The sequence below is a fragment of the Xyrauchen texanus genome, chromosome 38 (genome assembly GCF_025860055.1).
Source record: "Xyrauchen texanus isolate HMW12.3.18 chromosome 38, RBS_HiC_50CHRs, whole genome shotgun sequence".
Lineage (NCBI taxonomy): Eukaryota > Metazoa > Chordata > Actinopteri > Cypriniformes > Catostomidae > Xyrauchen > Xyrauchen texanus.
The window spans coordinates 27,386,175-27,413,031 of record NC_068313.1 but is presented as its reverse complement, the minus strand read 5'-3'; the positions used below and the strand labels follow the sequence as shown (position 1 = coordinate 27,413,031).

The 26,857-nt window shown below is 37.2% G+C and overlaps 1 protein-coding gene across 1 annotated transcript in view; it reads right to left on the bottom strand.

Moving 5' to 3' along the window:
• LOC127631857 (beta-1,3-glucosyltransferase-like) overlaps positions 1-26,857 on the bottom strand; it is an 87,475-nt gene that overhangs the window by 55,491 nt on the left and 5,127 nt on the right. The window contains exons 2-3 of the mRNA XM_052110235.1: positions 12,910-12,956; positions 2,228-2,267 (exon numbers count right to left, since the gene is read on the bottom strand). Coding sequence (XP_051966195.1) covers positions 2,228-2,267; positions 12,910-12,956 — 87 coding nt within the window. The remainder of the gene's footprint in view (positions 1-2,227; positions 2,268-12,909; positions 12,957-26,857) is intronic.

The following is a 26,857-nucleotide window of genomic DNA, read 5'->3' as shown; positions in this document are numbered from 1 at the left end:
TTTTTTGTAGCAAATGGGAAGACTTTTGGGGATTGCAGATAGAAAGAAACAGCAATTTTGGCATTTCAAGTATGGACATTGTGATCATACAAAAGTCAAAATTAATATAGAAACCGTGAATCCAGCAGGATCAATTTATGTCTTTCGTGCCTCATAGAAGCATCTCTGACTGCATTGAAAATATCATGATATATCATGATACATGGATCTAAGCATTGATACGATATCGTGAAAAAAAGTATTGCTATATTAAGGATTGGCACGAGTATTCGAGGACTCAGGTACTTGGACGTAGCAGCAACGATCGATCATGAAAACATGATTCAGTTCGAAATCCAGTGACAATTACCTAAAAAACTAAACACAAACGTGTCAAAGAGGGAGCTTATTTAAAATTTTGAGATTGATTACGTTGTGACTGAGTACATTGATTATCAGACACTTCTCATGGCAATTCCATTGCACTTTCCTCAGCTGAAAGGTGGAAATTCAGACTCTCCGAGTTGAACGGAACGCAACATACATGCCGGCGAGTGTTTTAAACAGCAAGACAGAGTGCAGTTAAATGGAACACAATGCAGCATCTACAAAACTGAACTTCAACTTAACATGCATATTAAAACGCAATGGTTATGGCATCTCCTGTTATTTGAAAATATACTGTTCAGACGGTCACAAAACAAAACTGGTGCACATTTACTAAGATAACCTGAAGGAGGAACAGACAGATGCGCGTTATACCCATCACTATGCGATATATCAATATTTTAATGTATCGACACAGCCCTACCTTGTGGCATGACCAAAATCGAGTTGAGTGTGAGACCCAGGTTTGGTGTTGGCATAATCAGGGACGAGCGCGATTTGGAGGTTGCATTTTATCCCGCTAACATTACATTTTTACTCCACTGAAGGTTAGGTTTAGGGGTTTAGGAGTACGGTTTATAAAATATGCAAATCGCCTAATAACTGAGTTTTGACACCCCACTGTGGACATTTCTCCCAGAATGTTTTTTTACAAATGCCCATGCGCCCAACAACACTTACTGCTTTGGCCACTGGGGGCAGAGTTTAGATTTTCGGTAAGCACAGAGTGTGAGATCAGTCTTCCTAACCTCAAATGTAATTTTTGAAATGGTGGTGTTCTTAAAAACTTAAGTGGCAGGCAAATGAGTCCTACAACTTTCAAAAGGTTGAGAAATACATGCTTGAGGAGTCTGTATGTTTTTCTTTAAAGTGACTTGAAAATACACATTTGAGGTTTGACAAAAAGTCAAAGTCTCTTTATGTAATGTTAACTACAGACCATGTTTTACTCAATGAACAAAAACTGCTATTCTATCAGTCCATAGGATATTCCCGAGATAACTCATGGCGAATTAACATCCCATATTGTCCCACAAATTGACGTTATGACTGAGCATCTCTAGTCTTCATAGTTCATAACTGTACACAATTCAAAACAGTCTATACTCTGACAAACTGTTTATCTGCTTTCATCTTTTAAGATATCCTGATCATTCCTTTCTTTCCTGTACCTCCTTTGTCTTTCTTACATACTTACATACTTTGTTACCAAATAGCTGCATATCATAATTGACCTTTTGGGCTTTAGAGTAATTTGTATGCTTAATGTTCTAACATAGACATGTTAAAGAAAAATCAATCAATTAAGCATTTGTGGTTACCAGAATAAAGAGGTCAAATTACATTGATCTTGTGGTCTGCATCATTTCACACCTTCTGTTTGGATGTATTTCCGTAATTGAAAGAGCCAAAATTGAACGCTTGCGATCTGTTCATTCCACCGTGTCATGCCGGATTATTCTCATTTGCCTTGCTACATTTAAATATCAAATACACATACAGCACCATGCATATGGTGACCTGAAATCAATTAGCCATGCCCTCAAAATCTAATGCTGCTGCTCTCAATAAGACAGCAGTGCCTGCTAAAGCACTTTGAAAATAAACCTCATAATTTTCTTCTTTGATAAGGCATCAGTGATATTTAGAATTACTTGATCTAAAACAAAATGAAAGGAGCTCAGGAGGTTTTGTTAGATTGTGTTGTAAGAACAAGAGGTTACCTGCCTGAAATTGTACTATAACATGGCTTGAAGCCTCTGACAGCCTGATTATTTCAGTGGGAGTTTGGTTTCTTTTGAAAACTGCTCACAATCCTGTTCATTTTTTAAAGGATAACAGAAACTGCTTGGATACTCACTGAGTTGACTCTCTGAGGGAGGTTTGTCAGCATCATGGATCTGAGAAAAGAAATTGAGAGATAAACAACATAAGGAATGTTACAAAAAGTAAAAAGTACAACCTTTAGGCACTCGATACATCTCTCTTTTTGACAAGAAAATCCAGTGCTATTAAAGCTTGTCAATAAGTAAAACAAAATACAACCTAAAAACGAAGAGAGAGGGAGAGAGAACACACACTCCCCCTAGACATTTTAAAATACTCAACTGTGAACAAATAATGATTGCAATAAGAAGTTATGCTGTCTTCAAATCCTGGGAAGTTCCAAGTTCAAGTACTACAAAGTTCAGAAATGGTAATTACAACATGATGTGCATTCAAGTGATTTTGGTTGGGAAAAATAATAAAGGTGTAATAATGGTTTTTAAAACTTTTATAGCTTCTTTATCAACAAATATGTCAAATGCATTCAACCTACATCAGTCAACACTATTTCATTATATCAACATCAACTATAGAGCATAGAAATGTTCTGCACTTATATAGCGCCTTTTTTAACCTTAGCGGTTACCAAAGTGCTTTACAATGTGTGCCATTCTCCCATTCACACACACACACACACACACTCATACATATACACCAATGACAGCAGAGCTGCCATGCAAGGCACTAGCCTGCCATAGGGAGCAACTTGGGGTTCAGTGTCTTGCCCAAGGACATTCCGGCATGTGGAGTCGTGTGGGCCGGGAATCAAACCACCAACCCACAAACTGCCAACCCTACGATTAATGGCCGACCCGCTCTACCACCTGAGCCACAGCAGAGTTCATGTATTTTATGCTCGTAAATATGAATATATTGTAAAAGCAACCACTTCAACATGACATGGAACCAAATATTCTTATATTCATATATTTGGGTGATTCTCAGGATCCTGTACAGAAAATGTCTTGGTCAAATTTAACCCACATAAATAACTAACTAAATACAAATTATATTTTGCTTTCACAAAGACCATGATGATTTTTCGCATTGTGAAATTATTTTCAGGACAATTTAACAACAAAATTTTAATTACTGTCAGACACCCTGACATTTTACTTTTACTACTGTCATTGTTTTCAATAAAGATTGCCATTATTGTAACAATAATTTTTTACTGCATTACAATAACAAAGAAGATATTGTACAATAATTTTTTTAAATAAAATCAGTGAAAATGAAAAGTCTGTACCAATGGAGAACTGCTGTATAGATACAGCACTTTACAATTTAATGTATTTTAAATGACATACTTTATATACATATATATACACATTGCAGTAATGAGAGTATTACAATAATGAGAATTGGGGGGTAAAATGTGCAGGACTTTCAGGAAATTGTCACAAAGTAAAAATGTCACAATGTAAGAAATCCCAATGAAAATCCTTCATTTTCTATAAGAAAGATATTATGTACAGTTTTATTTCTTTTTATTTTACAGTAAAATAAGACCAGGGCATTTTCTTGGCATGTTTCATTAGTATCACACATTTGCCATTCATTACTAAGTTATGTAATAGCCATTCAAATACTATTTGGCACAGTAAACCCAAATGTTGCCATAACTGGAAAAAATGTATTTGTCTTAATTAAAAATTAATTTAAATAGTTTTGCGCTCACAATTCAAATATCCAGTTATGAGCAAGTTATGTTTGATAAGAACTTATTTATCTTAATCTATAGACTTAAGATTTGAAGTTTTAATAACTCAAATGATTAAGTATTGAAGCTATGCAGAATACCGATAATCACTTGTGCTTAATTATTTAATTGAGTGTTCTTGGTCAAAGGGAACTTATGCAGGCTTTTAAATAGTTGGTATTAAGAATTAATTGAGGTTTTAGCTCTTTTTAAGTAGTTTTTAAAGTTGTTTTGTGTGATGACACCATTAGGGTCTGTGTCCCCTTTGGTGAAGTCGGTTAACTCTATTTCAGCATGTTCAACTGAAATACAGGTATATATGCAATTCAGTGGAAAATGTATTTAATGACTGACCTAGAATCGGTTATAATCTTCCTTTTTTTTTTTAGCTGTTATTGTATCATCTAAATTTGAGACAATTCAACTAAAATCACTAAGTAGAAACAACAATAATTAAATAGCAAATATGGGTTAAGTCTACATCTAGTTACCTTAACTTAAAGAGTTAAGTTCATACTATATGAACACTAAGTTAAGTGAACTTAATTACACATGTTTTGGAGATGCCATTACTCAATCAATTGAGTAAAGTCAACTTATTAGCGATTTCAGTGTATACAAAATGTGGAGCGGATTAGTTGCATGAACTAATAAACTCACCATGATTCACCATGTCATTAATCCCACCAAACTTTGTGCTTTCAGTGCCCTGAGCTGATGCGGTTCTAACCCTGAGGGCTCAGCTCAATTAGGGCATTAGGTGCCTCATTCTGCCACAAGAACTGTCTGTGCAGGCTGCCAACTGTGCAGGAAAGAGTGAATCGATCACACTTCCCCTCTCACCCCAAGTTTCAAGCCTTTAGAAAAGGAAAGAAGTGAGCAAATTCATGCAATGCTTCTATGGTCTCCCATGTCACATTGTGGCATATTAGAGGATAACGAGTAAGAAAAATGATGCGTTTTGATTTATGCCGACCACTCTGCTAACAATTATTCTAGTCCTGAGCTCCAAGCAGTCTATGGAGAGCACAATTTAAACAAGCTATATATCTTTATACAGGGCAGCACGTAGCACATCATTACAGGGTTGGGAAGGGAGAGGCTGAATCATCAAGGTGGTGTTGTGAATCATGGCACAGTTAGAAGTTCAACTCACAGCAGCATGAAGCAGAGAAATCCACAGAGTCTGATGCACTATAGGTGGTACAAACTCCACCTCCACTCGAATCATCCTTACCCCAAGGCCATAAACCTCTGGATCACCCTCTTCCTGCACTGTGCAAAAACACATTTTCAAAATCAACTAGCTTATGTGTTGTCTGAGTTGTTCTTAAAAGCATAGTTCACCAAAAACACAGTTCTCACCCTAATGCTGTTGCAAAACTGTATGACATCCTGTCTCCAATGAAAGAGAATTTCAAAAGAAACTGAGTGGATCATGTATAATAGCAGGAACATTACTCCAAGCAGGCAATTTGAAATCAGATACTAATTGTATGGATATATATTGTAAAAGGTGGTTACTTTATTTTAAGGAATATTCTGTCATCATTTACTCACCCAATATAATCAATCGGTTTAGAACAACATTGAGGTTGAGGATTGATAACAGAATTTAACATTTTTAGTGAAGTATCCCTTTAAAAAAAGAAACTGACATATTGCCAAGAACTAGTACAGCTCCCTTTCATAAAGAAAGTTCTCAATTATAAGCATGCATGTTTCTTTACATAGACTCGTTCTATTCATCATATAATCAACTGGGGACTGAAATAAATCTGTTTGAAGACAGTTGATAACAGGATGCCAGGCAGAAGCATCGGCAAGGAGTGCTTTGCACTGTCAGATTATTATTGCTATTTTTTTTTCTTTCTGATTGCAATAAGAGGAAAATGTATGCATGGGCAGAAGGAACCACACCACATCAGAGGTGATTTAATTCAGGGCCAGGGGTGGGTACAAGGCACTGACTTGATTAGGCTCCATTGCCCAAGTGAGACTTAAAGTTTTTTCCTCCAGATCTTTGCACATATTTTCTGTAAATCAACTAAACAAGATAAAATGGTCCATTGCAACAGCTGTTGTCTAGATAACTGAATTGAATAGAAGTCCAGGTGCTTACATCATGCTATTTTGCACATTACAAAACAACAGACCCTGTATTGTAGAGAGAAATATGTAAATTACAATTACACAGTATAAAGGAGGAAATAATCTGTCTTCATAAATCTTCTGAAGTTTGATTGTTTAATTGGATTTATGGAATGTTATTTTTTAGCATTGACTTTTAGCAACAGAAATATTACCTACAAGTGATAAATACTTCATTTAAAAAAGGAGTGGTGGTGGTGTAGTGGGCTAATGCACTCAACTGTTAATCAGAAGGTCGTTGGTTCGATCCCCACAGCCACCACCATTGTGTGGCTTAATTGGATTTATGGAATGTTATTTTTTAACATTGACTTTTAGCAACAGTTGTGTCCTTGAGCAAGGCACTTAACTCCAGGTTGCTCCGGGGGGGGATTGTCCCTGTAATAAGTGCAATGTAAGTCGCTTTGGATAAAAGCGTCTGCCAAATGCATAAATGTAAATGTAAATATTTGCAATGATGTACCTTTTTTTATGCCATTAAAAACCACTAAAGAGAAAAAAAAAAAAAAAACATTTCCCCTTTTTTTTTTTTATCTAAAAAAAGGTTTACATGCTGTATAGAGTGTACATTTAATTTGATACAATCAATAAACTAAGACATGCGCATTCTTTTCCTGAGGGTTATGTCTTACCCCAAATAGGGGATGGATGGATGAGCTTTAAAGATAACAGAAGAATGGGCGAAAGTGTATAAGGGATTTTTTCAATCTGAATTCTGGTTCACAGTAGGAAAATTATAATGTTTTTTCTCCCACTTTCACCCACTAGCAATCTCACACGTGCACACACACACGCACAAACACGGAAAGGAAAGGAAACCATGGCCAGCAGAGAAAACAAAAGTCAATGAAGGACGATCCCCTTCAAAATACTGCCTACTATCTTGCGATGCATGGTGATATCACAAAGAAAATAACAAATGCACCTAGAAGGGAAAGGTTGAATGTGGGCAGTGCTTAGAATATTAAATAAAAAGCAAAAGTTGCATGTGGGCTTTTAAGACTATTTACTAATGTTATATAAAAAAAATAAAAAAAGTTCTTAGGTCTGCCTGATATCTCCTTTTGTGTTTCATGGAAGCAGGGGCGGATCTATAATTATTTTATGGGGTGGCATGCAGACTATGAGGGGTGGCCACACTAAAGCAAGTGTCCAAGTATAGTTCTTATGGATTAAGGTACCAAGCTTCATTGCAAAAATTACAAGTTCATTAAGTTCATTGGAGTCACTATCAAATTACAAATGTCCATGAATTTGTGATACAACTGCATTTCCACCGGAACCACATAGTAACCAATTTGCTACTGATTTGCCAATGTGAATTTCTTTTATTTATTTTTTTTTGCATAATAAAAATTAAGTCGAAAGCTATTTCAAAAAGTGGTGAGGACACATCCCACCCTTCTCAACCCATAACTTATTACTATGTATCTAATGATCATTCAGTGAATACTTGGAAATAAGCTCATCAACACTTTAGAGCCCAAACACTGTACACACGCTGCAATAGTAGGTAGGTGATTGGTCAATGTTGTGATTGGCCAATGCAGCTGCTGTAATCAATCACGCTATGAGTCTGTAGACATTTGTGCGTTCTGTGAGAGTTTAGGCAGTTTGACATGAATAAACCCCTACACAATGTCAAAATGAACTATAATATACTTAAATTTATATTTGAAACATTTGGATACTTATGTTGGGGTAGCAATGCTTTTTCCACCCCATGCCACCCAGGTACATCCACCCATACATGGAAGAAAGAAGTTGACACTTGATTGGAATAGTATGGGGGTGAGTAAATGACAAAATGATGAAAAATGAATGATGAAAAATAAATTGTCCAAACAACTCCTTTAAAATCTTTTTTCTTGCTTTTCAAGATCATATGAGAATTTAATAAATTGCAGTGGCATCTCAGGGCTGTGCAATGGGAACCCCTTTCACAGTTGATACAATTGTCACTGGGCCAGTGTTCAATATTCAATGGCCAATGACAGAGTGTGTAACTTCATGTACCGTCCCATCTATATCCTTTAGTTTATGTAATTGCAGTCACAAAGCATCCTGTGATGACCGTTTCTAATTCTAATGCAAAAGCTTCCAAGCCATTTTTGGTCCACAGCCCATTTTTAGGCTCCAAAATTCTGTTTTGCCACCCACATAACAGAATTAAGCAATACACTTTGAAATCAAACATGTGCCAAATTACATTCTAAAGAATACAATTTTGCTTTTAAAATATTACATTTTATTATAATTGACTCTGCCATGTCTCTTTCAACATCTTGCGCCAAGAACGTGATGTTTTTAAGATGCTGTGACAAGTCAACATTTCACAAAACAATTTTAGCATGAGAAGCTGTGCATTTTTATAAATAGATCTACCATACAGCTCTAAAAAATAAAATAAAAAATGGCATAAATAAGAATGGTCATAGAAATCTTCAGCAACTCCATTTTCATCTCTGATGACCCCACTGTTGCGAGCCCAAGGTTGACAATTCTGATGTGAGCTCAGAATAGTCTTGTTTTTTTTTCCCCAGTCCCATTCGTTTCCCAGTCAAGACAAAGCAGAGTTGTAACACTCCTCTGCGGGATTCTATGAGAATCATCATGAAGGACAGTTCAGCACAGATGGTGAAGCCCAGAATTGCCAGTGCAAGCACACTAAGACTGCAAGATGCAGCAGCAAGTAGCTTGAGTGACATTTGCCAGCTGGCTCTTGATATTCTTCAGCTAAACCATCACTGACAGGGCTCAACCTGTTTGAAGAGGTAAAAATGAATCACTAGTCATTTCACATGGGCAAGATTGCTTAAAATTATGTGCCAGAACTTAATTGGAGTTGAGTTTAATGTGCAAGTTTGTCTTCCTGGAGCAATTCAATCAACAGAACCAACATTCTTGATTGTACTGTCTTTCCTTTTTTAGATATGCAGGCCAAGGTTGATTCTCACGATACAGTTGAAGTCAGATGTTTATTACACTTAGGTTGAAGTCATTAAAACTAATTTTTTAACCACATCACAGATTTAATATTAGCAAACTCTAGTTTTGGCAAGTCTTTTAGGACATCAACTTTGCGGATGACATGAGTAATTTTTCCAACAATTGTTTACAAACAAATTGTTTCACTTTTAATAGACTATATCACAATTCCAGTGAGTCAGAAGTTTACATACACCAAGTTAACTGTGTCTTTAAGCAGCTTGGAAAATTCCAGAAAATTATGTCAAGCCTTTAGACAATTAGCCAATTAGACAATGATAGGAGGTGTACAGAATCAGAGGTGTACATGTGGATGTATTTTAAGGCCTAACTTCAAACTCAAATCAAAAGAAATCAGCCAAGACTTTAGAAAAAAAATTGACCTTCACAATTCATGGGAGCAATTTCCAAATCCTTGAAGGTAGCACGTTGATCTGCACACCATGGGACCACGCAACCATCATACCACTCAGGAAGGAGACACATTCTGTCTCCTAGAAATTAACTAGTAAGGTTTTTCCCAGAATATCCCAGAACAACAGAAAATTACCTTGTGAATATGATGGAGGAAACACGTAGACAATTATCTATATCCAAAATAAAACGAGTCCTATATCGACATAACCTGATGGATCTTCTAAATGGACAATGACCCCAAGCATACATCCAAAATGGCTTAAGGACAACAAAGTCAAGGTAATGGAGTGGCCATCACAAAGCCCTGACCTCAATCCAAAAGAAAATGTGTGGGCAGAACTGGAAAAGCATGTGCGAGCAAGGAGGCCTACAAACCTGACTCAGTTACACCAGTTCTGTCTGGAGGAATGGGCCAAAATTCCAGCAACTTATTGTGAGAATCTTGTGGAACCCAAAATGTTTGACCCAAGTTAAATAATGTAAAGGCAATGCTACAAATACTAACAAAGTGTATGTAAACTTCTGACCCACTGGGAATGTGATGAAAATATAAAAACTGAAATAAATCATTCTCTCTACTATTATTCTGACATTTCACATTCATGAAATAGTGATCCTAACTGACCTAAAACAGGGACTGTTTTCTAAGATTAAATCTCAAGAATTGTAGAAAACAGAGTTGTATTGGCTGTAAATTAATTTGGTTAAGGTGTATGTAAACATCTGACTTCAACTGTATATGGCAAAGTATTCCAACACACCTTTGCCCTGGTGCTCCAGTGACCTGCCGAGTCTCATTTGCCCTTCGATCTCTAAAACATTAAGATTCAGAGTCTGGCGCCCCTACTTCGCCTGCATGGCCAATGTGGCTAGTTATTGAGAAAAAGTTTGACAGCAGAGGTCATGCAAGATTAAAAAGCTGAAGATGAAAACTGCAACCTTGGTAGATCTTTCATGATGTGTGGGTTATGTTGTAAATCAAATTGTGCTTTCAGGTTGTGCATTTTTCCTCACATTTTGAGCCAAACTTCAATTTCTGACCTATAACCAAGAGCAAAGACAAGAGTTTGTTCATCAAAATTAAGTTTGACTACAGCGTGTGTTTAATGACCCCAGACGCAGCACTAACAAAGGTAGGTTGTATATTGTTTACTACCTTAAGCTGAACATACCTGCCATTCACCATGAAAAATGTTCATATGGATTATTGGACAGCTCCATCAACCCAGAATCTGAAATGACTCCAAACTTTGCCTCTTTTGTCCTTTCCCCAAAATTCTCCAATTTGTAAATCCGCCATAACATTATTCACAACAAAACACTATGCGAAACACCAGCTGCACAAATGTAGGGGCGACAGAGGTGAGGTCTACCAAAGACATTACGTTGGGCTACATTAAACAGAAGGCCAACTGACTGAATAGTAAAGCACAAATATTTTTAAATAGTATGAATTTCTTCTGCAGAACACAAAGGATGGATATCTCATTATATCTCATACATTCTCCTCCATGCTCAGTCAATCTCCACTTTGACCTTCACATTCACATTCTTCTTCTTGTGTTTTTGGTGATGCATATCAGGAGAATTTCTAGCAAAAAGAAAGTCAAAGTGTAGAGGAAAGTCACACATCTGGGATGCCATGAGGATGAGTAAATTATGAGATTTTTCATATATGGGTGACCTATGCCTTTAAGCTATCATGCCATGGCACATACTAACGGAAAAGGTTTGTTGAGCTCCTCTTAAGATTCTCAATGGTAATGACATAAACCTCAATGACAGCGGCAGCACCTTTCTTTTCGATCCTTGATTATAACTAGTGACTCCCCACCCTCTTGATGACATGACATCAGGTTGTGTCCTTGAAAAGCATTGATTGAACTGTAGGAGGACCTGAACAATTGTTCATCCTGTCATCCCTCTGCTGTGCAAATCAAGTGTAACTTCTAATCTAGCCTACTTCATGTCCGTTTCTTCTCTTCATTCTGTCTATTCAATATACTTGTGTTTGTACCAAGTATATTGGAGTGTTTTTCCTCTATTTACACTCATAACCCATGAATATGTGGGCCAAACCATTTAGCTTTTAATTTCACCTGCTAAAGGAAAGAGAGAGAGAGCAATCAATAAAGAACAGGAAATTGCTAGTATCCCGGAAAGTACAAAAGCACCTTCTGAACCGGTGTCAAGGTATAAATGCTAACATATTACATCTTCTGTTTGTTCTAACATCCTCACTATCTTGTTTCTCAGTTTCCTGACCCAGAATGTCAGTAAGATTTCTGCTTAAAACCTACAAAACCTACAAAAGCTGCACCAGAAAACGAATGCTTTGACCATGAAACCCATCAGGGGAAAGCACAAACGGCTAATGCAATAAAAGAGGAGAGAGTTGCTTGCGGCGAGGATCATGTTCTCAGCATTTCAGCTGTGAATGCTCCTGTCAAAGTCTAGAATACTTACAGTAGATAAACTCAATGTAATGCTTATTGAAAGACAACAAAACAGCCTCACAAGATGAAGAGTTATCTGCTTTCAAAGACAAAACGAGTATTGATTAAAATGCAGAGATGTATAAAATAAAATATTTGGTTTGATTGGAACACATTTGATCAGCAGAATGTGGTAAACAGAAGCTTGCATATATGGTGTTTGGATAGGGCTGGGTGGTGTGACATCAATATCCTGCAAATGTAAATGAGTCAACTAATGTAGACATTCTGGTATATTGTTCATATCAGGGTCTATGAATGAGCATTTAAAACAAATCTGACACCAACCACAAAACTATGGTCTACCCTGCAAACTGTTTTGCAGATTGGCGATTCCAATGTGGACAGATTTGTTGAGTATAATAGGAGCGATTTAGTTTTAAACACACTGTAACTCTAGGTTGTATATTACCACATTATTACAGAATTCAACTGATCATTACAGTTGTGCAACTTTGAAGGAATCATCTTTTTTAAACATTTTTAACTGACACTGAAAATCATACTGTATTAGTGAGTCTTTTGGTATTTTTCTCAAGCTACATAATGTGAAATTTTGTAATAATGCCAGACTTATCATTCATTTGTTATATATATATATATATTATTTTGGTTTGATTTCATCTGACTGAATTCATTTCCAATCCCAATAAATAAACTAATTCAAATTAGATTTAATTCCATTCATTTTTAAAGTATATAATTCAATAAATTACAGAAAAATAGACATTACTACACTGGTATGTAATATCAAACATTTTGTTTAAGATAGCGTTATATAAATTACACATAACGTGAAAAACTATTCTGGTCATATAACCACCCCTACAGTTGGAGAAACACAGCCTGTACAAGGGATGATGATTCTTGAGACATGCATGAGAAGTGTACAAAGCAAGCAGGAGAAAAGCATGTATTACAGGTAATTTGAAACAAAAATGGTAAGAATTTATTGACCCTTACCTCTGTGTGTCTCTCCCCATCATGTCCCTTTGCATTGATGAAGGGCACTGGAGAGGAAACCAAACAGAAAACGTCAGGTAGTTACAAGCAGAGCACAATAATGAGGGCTTTGTCATGAAGTCATTTAAGAATCTGACAGAATTATGAGCCAAACATATGTCCTGGGCCATTTGCATAAACATAGCCATGAATTTTGCCTAACAATTAGTCCAACTAGCTAAAGACACCATTGAAAATCTGTAGCATAAAACAAGCTCGCAGTTGTCTTTAGTAAGATTTGCATTGCTTTGTGGGAAAAGTAATACAGTCAACAGCTTAAAAAAAAATGTCCGACAATGGGCGCTCAACCAAAGTCTTTCTAACTGGCTTAACAGTTTCTCTTTGCTGAAAATATTTGAAGAAATAACTAGAAGAATACAATGCTTAAAAAATTTACAAATTTAGTGATTTTAACCAACAGAATAAAAAAAAAACAATTTTGTAAAAATTTAAATAAAAATGGGTCTTAAATTAGACCAATCTAAATGTGATGAGGAGGAGGATGTGGCCAGGTCATAATGGTGCACGGCCAGCACTGAATCGGATGATCAGCGGGAGAGCGAGATAAAGGGGAATGCAGCCGCGTTGCATGAGTGTCTGTGTTTCTTTTAAGTTTCAGTTTTGACATTAAACATACGTTTGCTGTTCAGCTGATTCCCGCCTCCACTTTACCCCATCCTAAAACTGTAAAGTTTTTATGCAACTGACTGAAAAAGTTGAGACCATAATTTTAGACAACTAACTTTTAAAACGAGTCACAGTTTTATGCAACCGGCCCCAGGTCTAAAGCCTATAGTCTCATGTAGCCTTTGACTAGACAGCATAAGCTCAGGTCCTAATTGTAGCCAATTCAAGTCAAGTCAAGTCAAGTCAAGTGGTTTTTATTGTCGTTTCAACCATATACAGTTAGTACAGTACACAGCAAAACGAGACAACGTTCCTCCAGGACCATGGTGCTACATAAAAACAACAAAGGACCAACATAGGACCACATGAGACTACACAACGAAATAAAATACCTATATAAACTACCTATATATACCTATATAAAGTGCACGTGCAAACATGTGCAAAAAGTACAGGACAGTACAACAAATTACTGACAATGAACAGGACAATAGACAGTGCAGCGCCGACCAGTACTCAGTAGTGCAAAAAGATGACAGTTTCTAAAAATGTAAACATAACATACTATGAGATAATGTTCTATGCACATAGCAGTTATTGAGGTAGCAGACAGTTATAAAGTGACAGTAATTAAAGTGCAACTCAGGACACGTGTGTGTCAAACCAGTCTCTGAGTATTGAGGAGTCTGATGGCTTGGGGAAGAAGCTGTTACACAGTCTGGCCGTGAGGGCCTGAATGCTTCGGTACCTCTTGCCAGACGGGAGGAGGGTAAAGAGTTTGTGTGAGGGGTGTGTGGGGTCGTCCACAATGCTGGTTGCTTTATGGATACAGTGTTTTTTGTAAATGTCTTTGATGGAGGGAAGAGAGACCCCAATGATCTTCTCAGCTGTCCTCACTATCCTCTGCAGGGCTTTGCGGTCCGAAACGGTGCAAGTCCCAAACCAGGCAGTGATGCAGCTGCTCAGGATGCTCTCAATAGTCCCTCTACAGAATGTAGTGAGGATGGGGGTTGGGAGATGTGCTTTCCTCAGCCTTCGAAGAAAGTAGAGACGCTGCTGGGCTTTCTTGGTGATAGAGCTGGTGTTGAGGGACCAGGTGAGGTTCTCCGCCAAGTGAACACCAAGGAATTTGGTGCTTCTGACGATCTCCACAGAGGAGCCGTCGATGCTCAGCGGAGTGTGTTCACCTTGTGCTCTCCTAAAGTCAACAACCATCTCTTTTGTTTTGTCGACATTCAGGGACAGGTTGTTGGCTCTACACCAGGTCGTCAGCCGCTGCACCTCCTCTCTGTATGCTGACTCGTTGTTCTTGCTGATGAGACCCACCACGGTCGTGTCATCGGCGAACTTGATGATGTGATTCGAGCTGTGCATTGCTGCACAGTCGTGAGTCAGCAGAGTGAACAGCAGTGGACTGAGCACACAGCCCTGGGGGCCCCAGTGCTCAGTGTGGTGGTGGTGGAGATGCTGTTCCCGATCCGGACTGACTGAGGTCTCCCAGTCAGGAAGTCCAGGATCCAGTTGCAGAGGGAGGTGTCCAGGCCCAGCAGGTTCAGCTTTCCAATCAGGTGCTGGGGAATGATTGTGTTGAATGCTGAGCTGAAATCTATGAACACCATTCGAACGTATGAGTCCTTATTGTCTAGGTGGGTGAGGGCCAGATGGAGGGTTGTGGTGATGGCATCGTCCGTTGAACGGTTTGAACGATACGCAAACTGCAGTGGGTCTAGTGAGGGGGCAGCTGGGTCTTAATCTGCCTCATGACGAGCCTCTCGAAGCACTTCATGATGATGGGTGTAAGTGCGACGGGACGGTAGTCGCTGAGGCAGGACACTGAAGACTTCTTTGGCATGGGGATGATGGTGGTGGCCTTGAAGCACGTTGGAACAACGGCGCTGCTCAGAGAGATGTTGCAGATGTCGGTAAGAACATCTGCTAGCTGGTCTGCACATCCTCTGAGCACTCTGCCAGGAATGTTGTCTGGTCCAGCAGCCTTCCGTGGGTTGACTCTACGTAGAGTTTTCCTCACATCTGCCGTGGTAAGACAGAGCACCTGGTCGTTGGGAGGAGGGGTGGACTTCCTCGCCATCACGCCGTTCTGCACTTCAAACCGAGCGTAGAAGTCGTTCAGCGCATCTGGAAGGGAGGCATCTTTGTCACAGGCAACTGATGTTGTCCTGTAGCTGGTGATGGCCTGGATGCCCTGCCACATGCGCCACGTGTCACAGCTGTCCTGGAAGTGACTGTGGATTCTCTGGGCGTGCAGCGCTTTGCCTCTCTGATTGCTCTGTGACAGTTTGGCCCTAGCTGTTCTTAGGGCTGCCTTATCGCCTGCTCTGAAGGCGGAGTCTCGGGACCTCAGCAGCGTGCGCACCTCCGCAGTCATCCACGGCTTCTGGTTAGAGCGTGTGGTGATGGTCTTGAAGAAAGTGACATCATCAATGCACTTGCTGATGTAGCTGGTCACTGATGCTGTGTATTCCTCCAAGTTGGTAGAATCGCCATATGTTGCAGCCTCCCTGAACATGTGCCAGTCAGTACACTCAAAACAGTCCTGAAGAGCAGAGATGGCTCCTGCTGGCCAGGTTTTCACCTGCTTCTGAAGCGGTTTTGTACGTCTGACGAGCGGTCTGTATGCTGGAATTCTGGTGACCAACCAAAATGTATTTTGTTTTTACATGAAGTTTTGTTTTTACATGAAGTTTTTTTTAAGTGTTACTTTTCAAAAATGTTATGCCACTAACCAGGCAAACTTGGTCAAATCCATTGCTCATTTAATCTTCAAAAGCACTCATTATGTTGTTGTATTCCCATATTTTGTTTGAATAAAAAGAGAAGGAAAAGAGGAAGGGAAAAGTGAAAAAAAAAAAAAAAAAAGACTGTTGGTTGTGCAGATCTAAAGAGCTGTGTATATCTGCAATCATTTTATTGACTGGTCTAAAATTTCATAAAGCTGAGATTATATTATTATTATAATAACTACTACTTCTATTACTATTGTTATTATTACTACTACTACTACTACTACTACTACTACTATTGTTATTATTATTACTATTATTTCTACCAAATTAGAGCTTGACAGGTCGATGAAGTGCTTTCCAGTTTTGTGTGCGATATGCATCAGGCAGTCAACAAACAGACTGACAGCACAAACAGAGTCAAAGACTAAAAAAATCTATGCTTTCATGTAAACATCAGGTGTTGCTCCTTTAAAATCATTAAGTGGGAGTTAAAAGCTGTCTGATTAGAGGAGAATCTTTACCCCTTTAATCTGTGCCAACTGTTAGGGACTTCTGTCTGAATCACATGTATTTTGCAAAGTTTTTCATTACAGCATGAAGAGCTTCGCTCAAATTACATTGCCATTGATCCCGAGGAGAGAGTTGCTTTGCAAAGAGCCTCTAAATCGATACCGTGCATCAAAAAAGAGGTTGCAGGGATGACTTTTCATAGCAGTGAAATCGTTAGGAGCAAGCTTTGACTTCTGAGAATAAGGCAGGGTTCTGGTCATTAAACTGTCCTTGGCTCAGTTTGTAATTGCTTCTTTTAATTGTCTGCTTCTCTGGTGACATGATCAGACTCAGGCTATAAAGGTGTGCTTTAAAACTCCAGATTAACTCTTATAAAAGGTTAAAAGGCATCTGGTTCACTTCACTTAACAAGTGCATGCACAAATGTGATGTTCTTTGATTTATCAAAGTCTTTACTGCAGCTGAGGTTTGTACCTTTGGGCCAACAGTTGTGTGAATTTTATATTGCATCTTTATCACTGGCCCTGTATTCTTGTAAATAAATTATTTATGGAGTCCAGTTTTCTGCAGAAGTCCAAGGCATCCAGTGATGAATTGGGCACAGAAAAATGTCATATAAACATACAAATGTTGCCAACATCTAAAAGTAATAAGCAAAACTCTTTAGTTTCTTTGTCTAATGATTTGATCAATAAATTAAACATGCATAACAGAATGACCTCTGTGGCTCTGTTGCAAAATGAAAATGCCTTTAAATTAATTAATATGGACCGTGATGGCAGTTACACTAACACTTGTAAAAGAACATATCTGGTAAACATAACCTTAAAAAGGAAACTGAAAATGAAATCTAGACTAGCAACATTAAAATTCAAAGCTTGCTTAGAAATGAAGAAACATCGAGCAATATCACAAATGAGGGGAACTGAAAGGTCATGTGTAAATGTAACATGATTATGGGAGCTCATTAGATGCAAACGGTGCATGTGGCTCTGAGGCCCTAATTAGTCATATGGGCACTAAAATAATGCTGCTGGAAAGAACTGACATAAATAGAAATGTATTTAGTTGTATATTTGCACATATTGTATGTGGCTGATCTATCAGTATTAGACCCACATATCAAAGCTGATAATTCACCGGTATTTATGCATTTAATTAAGTCTAGACACACTACGGAATTTGTTTGTCATGATCTTAAAAAAAACTTTTAATTTGAATAAAATGAATGTAGATGAAGTTAGACTGGATTTCAGTATTGAGTTGGACTATACATAATTTAAATTCTTCCATTTGTTTTTATAGTTATGACGACTTTACTATTCTAAAATGTGAAAAATCATAACGATTAAGAATGAGTAGGTATATTCAATCTGTTGACTGGTAGTGTTTATATCAGGGGTGGCGGGTGGAGTGGTAGAACACCTCCAATGTTTTAGAGCTGCAGTTGGAGTTTTCAGATGGTCCCTTACAAGCACTGGTCACAAGCAGAGTTTTTTTATCTGCATTTTGGGATATTGCATAAAAACTGCTGGATGGAAACACCAAGATGCGAATAAATCTCAAAAATGCACATTAAAAACAATTATACTCGCTTGGTGAATATATATATATATATATATATATATATATATATATATATATATATATATATATATATATATATATATATATATATATAATTTAAAAAATGCATTTACCTAATATATTCCTATTGAATTTGTTAGGAAAAGATGCGCATCAAAAGGTCATGTGACTGAAACTCGTTCATTACTGGACTAATCAGCGGGCCAATCGTTGCATCTGAAATGCTGCTCCAGTCTAGAAAATCCAAAGCCTACAAAAGAGTTTGCAAAGCAAAAACAAACTTTAACATTTGAAAAATATCTTACAGATCCGCACGGTATAGTCATAAGGACGGATGAATGAAATATATAGTGCTCAGACGTGTGCCGCGCTGTTACTCCCAAACATGAGACAAAGTTCTTAAGTGTTTTTTCTGCGTGCTTTAAAAAAACAGTATTATATTAATAAAACACTCTACAATTTCTCTGGAAGTGACGATTTCATCCTTTTGAACACCCTTTGATGGAAACGCGGCTTTATTCGCACATTGTTTTTGCGATATGGTTTTTTGCATAAATTAAATTTAACATAGCTACTGAAAGCCCATCTGAGCATTTTTAGGCATAATTCTCCAGCTACAACAAGCGTTGACCATTTAAATGGTATGATATAGTCATATATTCTTTAATCTAATTGTGCTAATGATATTGTTGTAAAATTGTCGGCTCCAGAGAGCGTGGGTAGGAGAAACCAAATGTCAAACAAACAACGAGCCAAGAACTAACTTCTGGAGATAAGGTAGAAGTTTCAGCGTTAGTTTTGCATCTTTGGATGTGCCAGCTCCAGTTCAAATTAAATGTGTATTATAAGTGCTGGTGTTAATGCAAGTTAAGTTACTTTTACAGCACAATTTCCCATGTTGTTATTATTATTATCATCACAAAACCCAATCTGGATCTTCTACCTTATTGAATGCACCCGAGCCCCAACTCAGAGAAAGCTTTTATTTGGCAAACATATACCTCTGTTATGTTTTAATTTCTCGAACAACATATAGTAATCTGTTTTTAATAATGTTCTATAAATGTAATGTTTTGCAACGTACAATGCAGAAACAAGACAAAATGTAGTGCAAAACGTTATAAGGCAAAACAAACAAGCTGCTTAACTTCAGTGAGAATGGCTCCTACCTTACACAAAGCTCACCACATCAACGCACTTCAACCTAATACTACATACAGATTAACATTGGTACCGCTGGGTACAGGCTCAAGAATAAAAAGCAAATGTGCAGCTCACCTGGAGAGAGAAAAAACAAAGCTGCAGACTTGATCCTGCTTCTTGCATTTCTAAATAGTTTACTGGGAAGATAACAAATGCAACTTCCTCTTGATAAACACCATTTATCAATCAAATACTTTTTTTTTATACCTTTTTAAACTCATAGTAATTGGGATACATTTTAAAATTCACTTGTTACACTGGACCATTTAAAATGAAGTAGTGATTTATACAATTTTGCTTAATTCTTAAAATAATTTTAAAGGAAATGGTGACCATTTACAAGATCTGTACATGCTGATTATAACCTACCGCTTAAATTCTAAACTAAAATCTTGATATAGGTCGAAGAATTGTACTGCATTAGTCATTCTAAATAAAACCATGGCATCATGGCTTAGTTTGTGGGTAAATCCAGAATGTTAGGGTTTATTGACACGTTTGTCATGAGCCTGTTGAAGTCAATACAGTTGAAGTCAGAAGTTTACATACAACTTAGCCAAATACATTTAAACTCAGTTTTTCACAATTCCTGTAGAAAACATTCCCCATCTTAGGTCAGTTAGGATCACTATTTTAAGAATGTGAAATGTCAGAATATTTATCCTTGTTATACTACACCTCTGGTCATGGTGGTTTTTAGACTGGTGGCGAGGCTTTTTAGGTTGGGAGGAATCTGTTATCTCTGATCCAGTTTGTTTGCTGGCTTGCATGGCTGCAGCACACAATGTTGTTTTCCTGCAAACTTGTTCAAATCTGGCAATCCGGTGATGTCGAAATGCTACTGGTGAGTGGGCAGTGGGCGGGATCATATACGCAAAACATAAACAGAAATTCCGGCCCGGAATGGAAACTTAAAAGTAGACTATACTGGCTGTAGCAATGCTTCCAGAGAACCCAGTATTTCAACTTGGCATGTTTCCTAATTCTCTGATGACATATTATGGTAATTTTATCTTTTAGTACAATACAAATATTACATATAGCTCCTTTAACTTGGGTCAAACATTTTGGGTAGCCTTCCACAACCTTCTCATAACAAGTTGCTGAAATGTTGGCCCATTCCTCTAAACAGAACTGGTGTAACTGAGTCAGGTTTGTAGGCCTCCTTGCTCGTACAAGCTTATTCAGTTCTGCCCAGACATTTTCTATTGGACTGAAGTCAGGGCTTTGTGATGGCCACTCCAATACCTTGACTTTGTTGTCCTTAAGCCATTTTGCCACAACTTTGAAGTATGCTTGGGGTCATTGTCCATTTGGGGGACCCATTTGCGACCAAACTTAACTTCCTGGCTGATGTCTTGAGATTTTGCTTAATATATCCACATAATTTTCCTTCCTCATGATGCCATCTATTTTGTGAAGTGCACCAGTCCCTTCTGAATCAAAGCACCCCACAACAGGATGCTGCCACCCCCATGTTTCACGGTTGGGATGGTGTTCTCTGGCTTGCAAGCCTCACCCTTTTTCCTCCATATATATTTGTATTATTTAAGAAATCCCCACCCTGCAATCTATATAACAAACATGGCCATTGACAAACCCATATCAGTTATCTAGGTCACTAACCAAATAACCATGCATTTATCCATCCTCAGAATACTTCTCAAACAGTTACTTTTTCCCTTTTCTCACAAAATGCACAACATTAATAATAAATGATCCATGTGTGAATGGCTTTATTCTGTTCTGGACATTATAGCTATTCTTTTTTTTCCTCCCGATGGTGGAATTATAAAAGGGCCTTGGCATTTCCAGCATATAAGTGGTCAGGATGAACTGAGGCCATGTGATATATAGTTCTGATAATTCCCCCAACAGTTCCATCCAATGCATTTTGTTGTTTTATGGCTGTTTGGCTCCAACTTTTACCCTGCTATCAACCCTAATGTGTACTGTAAAAAATAAAATCACAATTTCACCTCAAATCTAGTATTTTATATACATCAGAGTGCTCTGACAAAACTGCAAAAGAAAAGCAGTCCAGGGGACACATAATACGACATCTCCCTGAGTGCAACATTAAAACAATTGTAAAGTTTAAGAAATGTATGTCTTAATACAAAGACTGGAGTGCATTAACCAGACAGACAGCACTCAGTTCCTAATAAACACACAATTGTGTTTCTTCATAATGTCATTTTAAAAAAGAGGAAGAACCATTACCAGAAATGTGACACATGAATCCTAAATAAATAATTCAGAAAAAATTAAGTATGAAAGAAAAGAGTAACTGAAGTGTGGAAAAATGGGTTTCAGCAAACAAAAGATCCATTCTTTCAGCGTCAAGACTGGCTGCATTCTCAACTGGTTTAAGAGCCTGTCAGGGTGGATTAAATATGCAACATTTGACTTAAAAACCTTAGCTTCCTTCAGGAATGGATCCAAGTTCACTTCTTATTCGACATCTGTCGCAAACTTTCAATCTTTTCATGGTGGTCCCCTGAGGAGGGATGGGTGAGAGAGAGAGACATGTGAGGGCCATTTGCCATCTCTGTAAGCACTACTTGCACATAGCTGCAAGGGCTGCTGAGACTACATTACTATGTAGCACACTAATTTAGTGGCAGTGCTGCTTTTGAAAACTTCTGGTTATTTTCTTTGTAAAACTCCTGAGAGAAAATGACAACGTTTGTCTGAACTGACATCTGTGCATATTTTTTCTGATGTCTATGAGAAAAATGCAGAGAACAGATGCGCCTTTATATGAAGAAGAACAAAGAGAAATTGGGAAATTTGAATCTCTGGATAATAGTTCCACTAGTGTTTTAAGCATTAGTGCACTGTAAACCTGTAATGTAGTCATTAATTCATTTTATTAAACATTACTTTTGTCAAGTTTTGGCTCATAACTCAAATGTCTACGTTCCTTATTTATCTTAAAATATATAGACTTAATAACTGCTAATATCTCAAATGTTTGAGTTTAAAATTGTGGAATAACCAAATTCCCTTGCACTTTATTTAATTAAATTCCCTTGGTCAAAGTGATTTCATGATGACACCATTAGGGGGATCAGTGTCCCCTTTGGTCAAGTTGGACCCAGTTAACGATTTCAGTTCACCGCATGTGTAACTGAAGAACAGGTACTGTTTATGCAGTTAAGTTGAGAATTAAGTTTATTTAATGACTGACCTAGAATTGGTTACAATATCTTTTACTTGAACTGTGTTATTGAATAATCTAAATTTGAGTGTTTGAATTAAGCAGAATCAACAATATTTAAATAGCAAATCTGAGTTACGTCTACTTGCACCAAGTAACCAAGTTACCTTAACTTAAATTGTAATATGTAAACACCAAATTAAATGAACTTAATTACACAAGTTTTGGAGACAACATTACACAATTGAATTGAGGGAACAAGTTTACTCAATCAATTGAGTAAAGTCAACTTATTAGTGTTTTCAGTGTAGCTTTTAGTCAAATTTCAGGAATCCATGATTTGAAAAGTAAGTTTGTAAAGCTAAAGTGCAGTGAAAGAAAAGATGGATGCATTTAATGTGAATGCATACTGAGCTTTGAACGCTGAAGAGACAGATGCTTGAACTTCTTTTGATCACATAAAAGCATGTGACGGTGTCAAGAGACACATTCATTTGCCTTGTTCTTTTGCCCAGGCTTCCAGACATTTCCAATTTCCCATTCATTTCCCATCCAACCACTTTTTGCCTGATTCAGATACAATTGTACTGGCACTAAATGTAATATTGGACTATTGTCCTCAGAATTGCCTTTTTTTTTTCAAGGAGGAAATTGGATTCCAAAGTCTCAATGAGAGTAGGCACTTTTTGGTTTCAGCAGCCAGACTTACTGTTCATGCATACCTTGTGCCTGAAAGCCTTTTCAATGCCAGGTCTTCTGAACATTTTCTGCACCTCATGTTCTTTGAAAGTGAGTGGAAAAAATTAGAAAATAATTCAATGCATAATTTGTATCTTTTTATTATCATTTTATTGTTATCCTTGTGGTCCACTTTCAGTGTTATTCAAGGTTGTTTTTTTTGCCAAAAACACACTCATAATTTAGTAGTTTTTGTGACCATTGTCCAACTTTGCTTTGTCTTTAAGACTTCTAAGTAAGACTTCTACTCCTTCCATGTGAAATTATTAACTATGCTTACTCACAGGCTGCGGGGATTGCGGTCACATCAAATATAGTTTGTGCTTCAAGAACAGCCTATTTGCACAGTCTGCATCGCATTGTGACAATCTGTGCTGAAATGTGCCTCATAAAATAATTAAAATCAGACTGATATGATGAACTACAAATTCATTTCAGTAACTCTTCCCGAATACTTCAGAAGGATATGCAGAGCGGCAGGTCCTACACACAGAGACACACAACACAAAGCTTGGCAGCATTTTCTGCTTTTTACTCCAAATCGCTCACTTTTATGATTATTTTTAAAGATAATATGATATCCTCACTGTGACTAAGAGGGCTAAGTTTCTAAAACCAAATACGTGCCATTGCCGTGTAATTGTGGGTGATCTTGTGCTAATGTGTTCCAAAAATGTGTCTTTTTGGAGAAGGTATAACATTTAAAATAAATCATTAGTGAGGTAAACATGTTTGATAATCACTGCTGCATGCGTTAAGTTTGGCCTGTCATTGCAAAGACAGACTTTGGCTATATATATTAGGCTATAAGCAAACTGTCCGGAAAATACTGTCTGATGCTTCATAAGGTCAGCGACAACATTTTGACAAAATAAGACAAAATTTTGCGTTACAATGCTTGAGGGAAGCAGAGGGGCAACACTGACGCTTCCCTCCACAGAGTTCAATATACTGGGCAATAGTGTTGTTACAATTACCAGCAAGTTGGTATGAAAATGAAAAAGATGTCATATAACCAGGGTTGGGGAGTAACGGAACACATGTAACGGGATTACATATTTAAAATACAAAATAATCTTTATTTAATATTTAGCCCTTTCAGATGGAAAACATTTATACAATTATGCAATCCCAAGTGAATTTGAACAGCGGTGAAACACTTTCTTATGATGTGTTACATTCATACAAGCAGATAGAGAAGTACGTTTGAAGTAAGTTTAGAGCAGATGAAATAGAAATAAACCTTGTGGAAATTGTCAGCTTTACGATAAGCTAAAATGCTATTTCTAGCCATTTTACATGCACGTTACCAGGCACGATCATCATTTTTTTAACAAGAAAATTCACGTTGGATCATAATTTCTTTTTTACTAGTAAGACCTTTGATAATTGGGCAAAAATCTTATTCCTGATAATATTTTTTTGTATTGTTTTCCTGTAAATTATCTAAAAATCCTTAAAACAAGATCAGTTTTTATAGTCAAAACAAGTGAAAAAATCTGCCAGTACTGAAAAAGTAATCCAAAGTATTTAGAATACATTACTGACCTTGAGTAATCTAATGGAATACATTACAAACTAAATTTTATAGTATGTATTCTGTAATCTGTAGTCGAACACATTTCAAAAGTAACCCGCCCAACCCTGCATATAACCCATGTTTCTACAGAATCGGTGGTACCAAGCACCACTTAATTATTATGTTACAGCATTATTCCAAAATGTATTAAATTAATAATTTTCCTCAAAATTCAACAAACAATACCCCATAATGACAAGGTGAAAGAAGTTTGTTTGAAATCTTTGCAAATTTATTAAAAATAAAAAATGAAAGAAAATCACATGTACATAAGTATTCACAGCCTTTGCTCAATACTTTGTTGAAGCACCTTTGGCCCCAATTACAGCCTCAAGTCTTTTTGTGTATGATGCTACAAGCTTGGCACACCTATATTTGGGCAGTTTCTCCCATTCTTCTTTGCAGGACCTCTCAAACTCCATCAGGTTGGATGGGGAGCGTCGGTGCACAGCCATTTTCAAATCTCTCAAGAGATGTTCAATTGGGTTCAAGTCTGGGCTCTGGCTGGGCCACTCAAGGACATTTTAAAATAAAATAATTTTTCAAACAAACCTCTTTCACATTGTCATTATGGGGTGTTGTTTGTAGAATTTTCAGAAAAATAATTAATTTAATACATTTTGGAATAGGGCTGTAACGTAACAAAATGTGGAAAAAGTGAAGCGCTGTGAATACTTTCCGGATGCACTGTAGGTACGCACATGCTGTCTGACTGACACACAACTGCTTTCACATGCTCACACGCTTACTTGATCGTGTGCTCTCATATTCTTTTTATACTGAAATGGCCAATTAATCAAATTAAAATCTAGGCTGCCATCAAATTTTTAATCTGAGCTGCATGCTTTAAATTAATGTGTGAAGCAGACCACTCATACACTGGAATCGAAATAAAAGCTAGGCATCTGGAATTGAAATCTTTGCTACAGAAATATACAGTACTATGCAAAAGTTTTAGGCACTTGTGAAAAATGTTGCATAGTGAGGATTTCTTCAAAAATAATGGCATAAATATTATACATTTATCAATTAACATTTTACAAAGTTCAGTAAACATAAAAAGCTAAATCAATATTTGGTGTTAGGTACACCTGGACACAGTTTTTCTTGATTGTTGGCAAATAGGATGTGCCAAGCTCACCACAGTTCTTCAATCTGTTTAGGCTGTCTCAGTTGCTTCTGTCTCTTCATGTAATCCCAGACTGACTCGATGTTCAGTGGGGGACTCTGTGGGGGCATTTCAATCTCTTGCAGAACGCCTTGTTCTTCTGTTCTAATCTTTTCTATTTGCAAAAGTCTAAAATGTTTTTTTCCCATTGACACACTAAAGCTGCAGTTATAAATAACCATCTTATGACAAATGTTTTTGTGAAACATCTTAAGAGTAAGAATCACTGAAATTTGAAACCCCAAAGCTTGTCCAAATGAATTATATTAATGACATGCATTGGTCATCAAAGACAATCAAACTGTAGCCACTTAACTAGTGTTCCTTGTCATTAAATGTTAATAATACTGTTCACTACCTTTGGATTCAGTCAGTGTTTATTAATTTCTGTATGATTCCCTATGAGTACCAGGCCCTGCTGTGATGATAATTAGGAACATGATTAACAGTGGGAGTACTACACAACAAATTCTGTCTAAAAACCAGAGTAAACCAGTGAGCTACTTCAAATGAATGCTGATAATTAACTTGAAATATTTTCTTGTAGCATTTTTTTCTAAATGAGTGGATCCCTTTTTAAAACAGCCAAT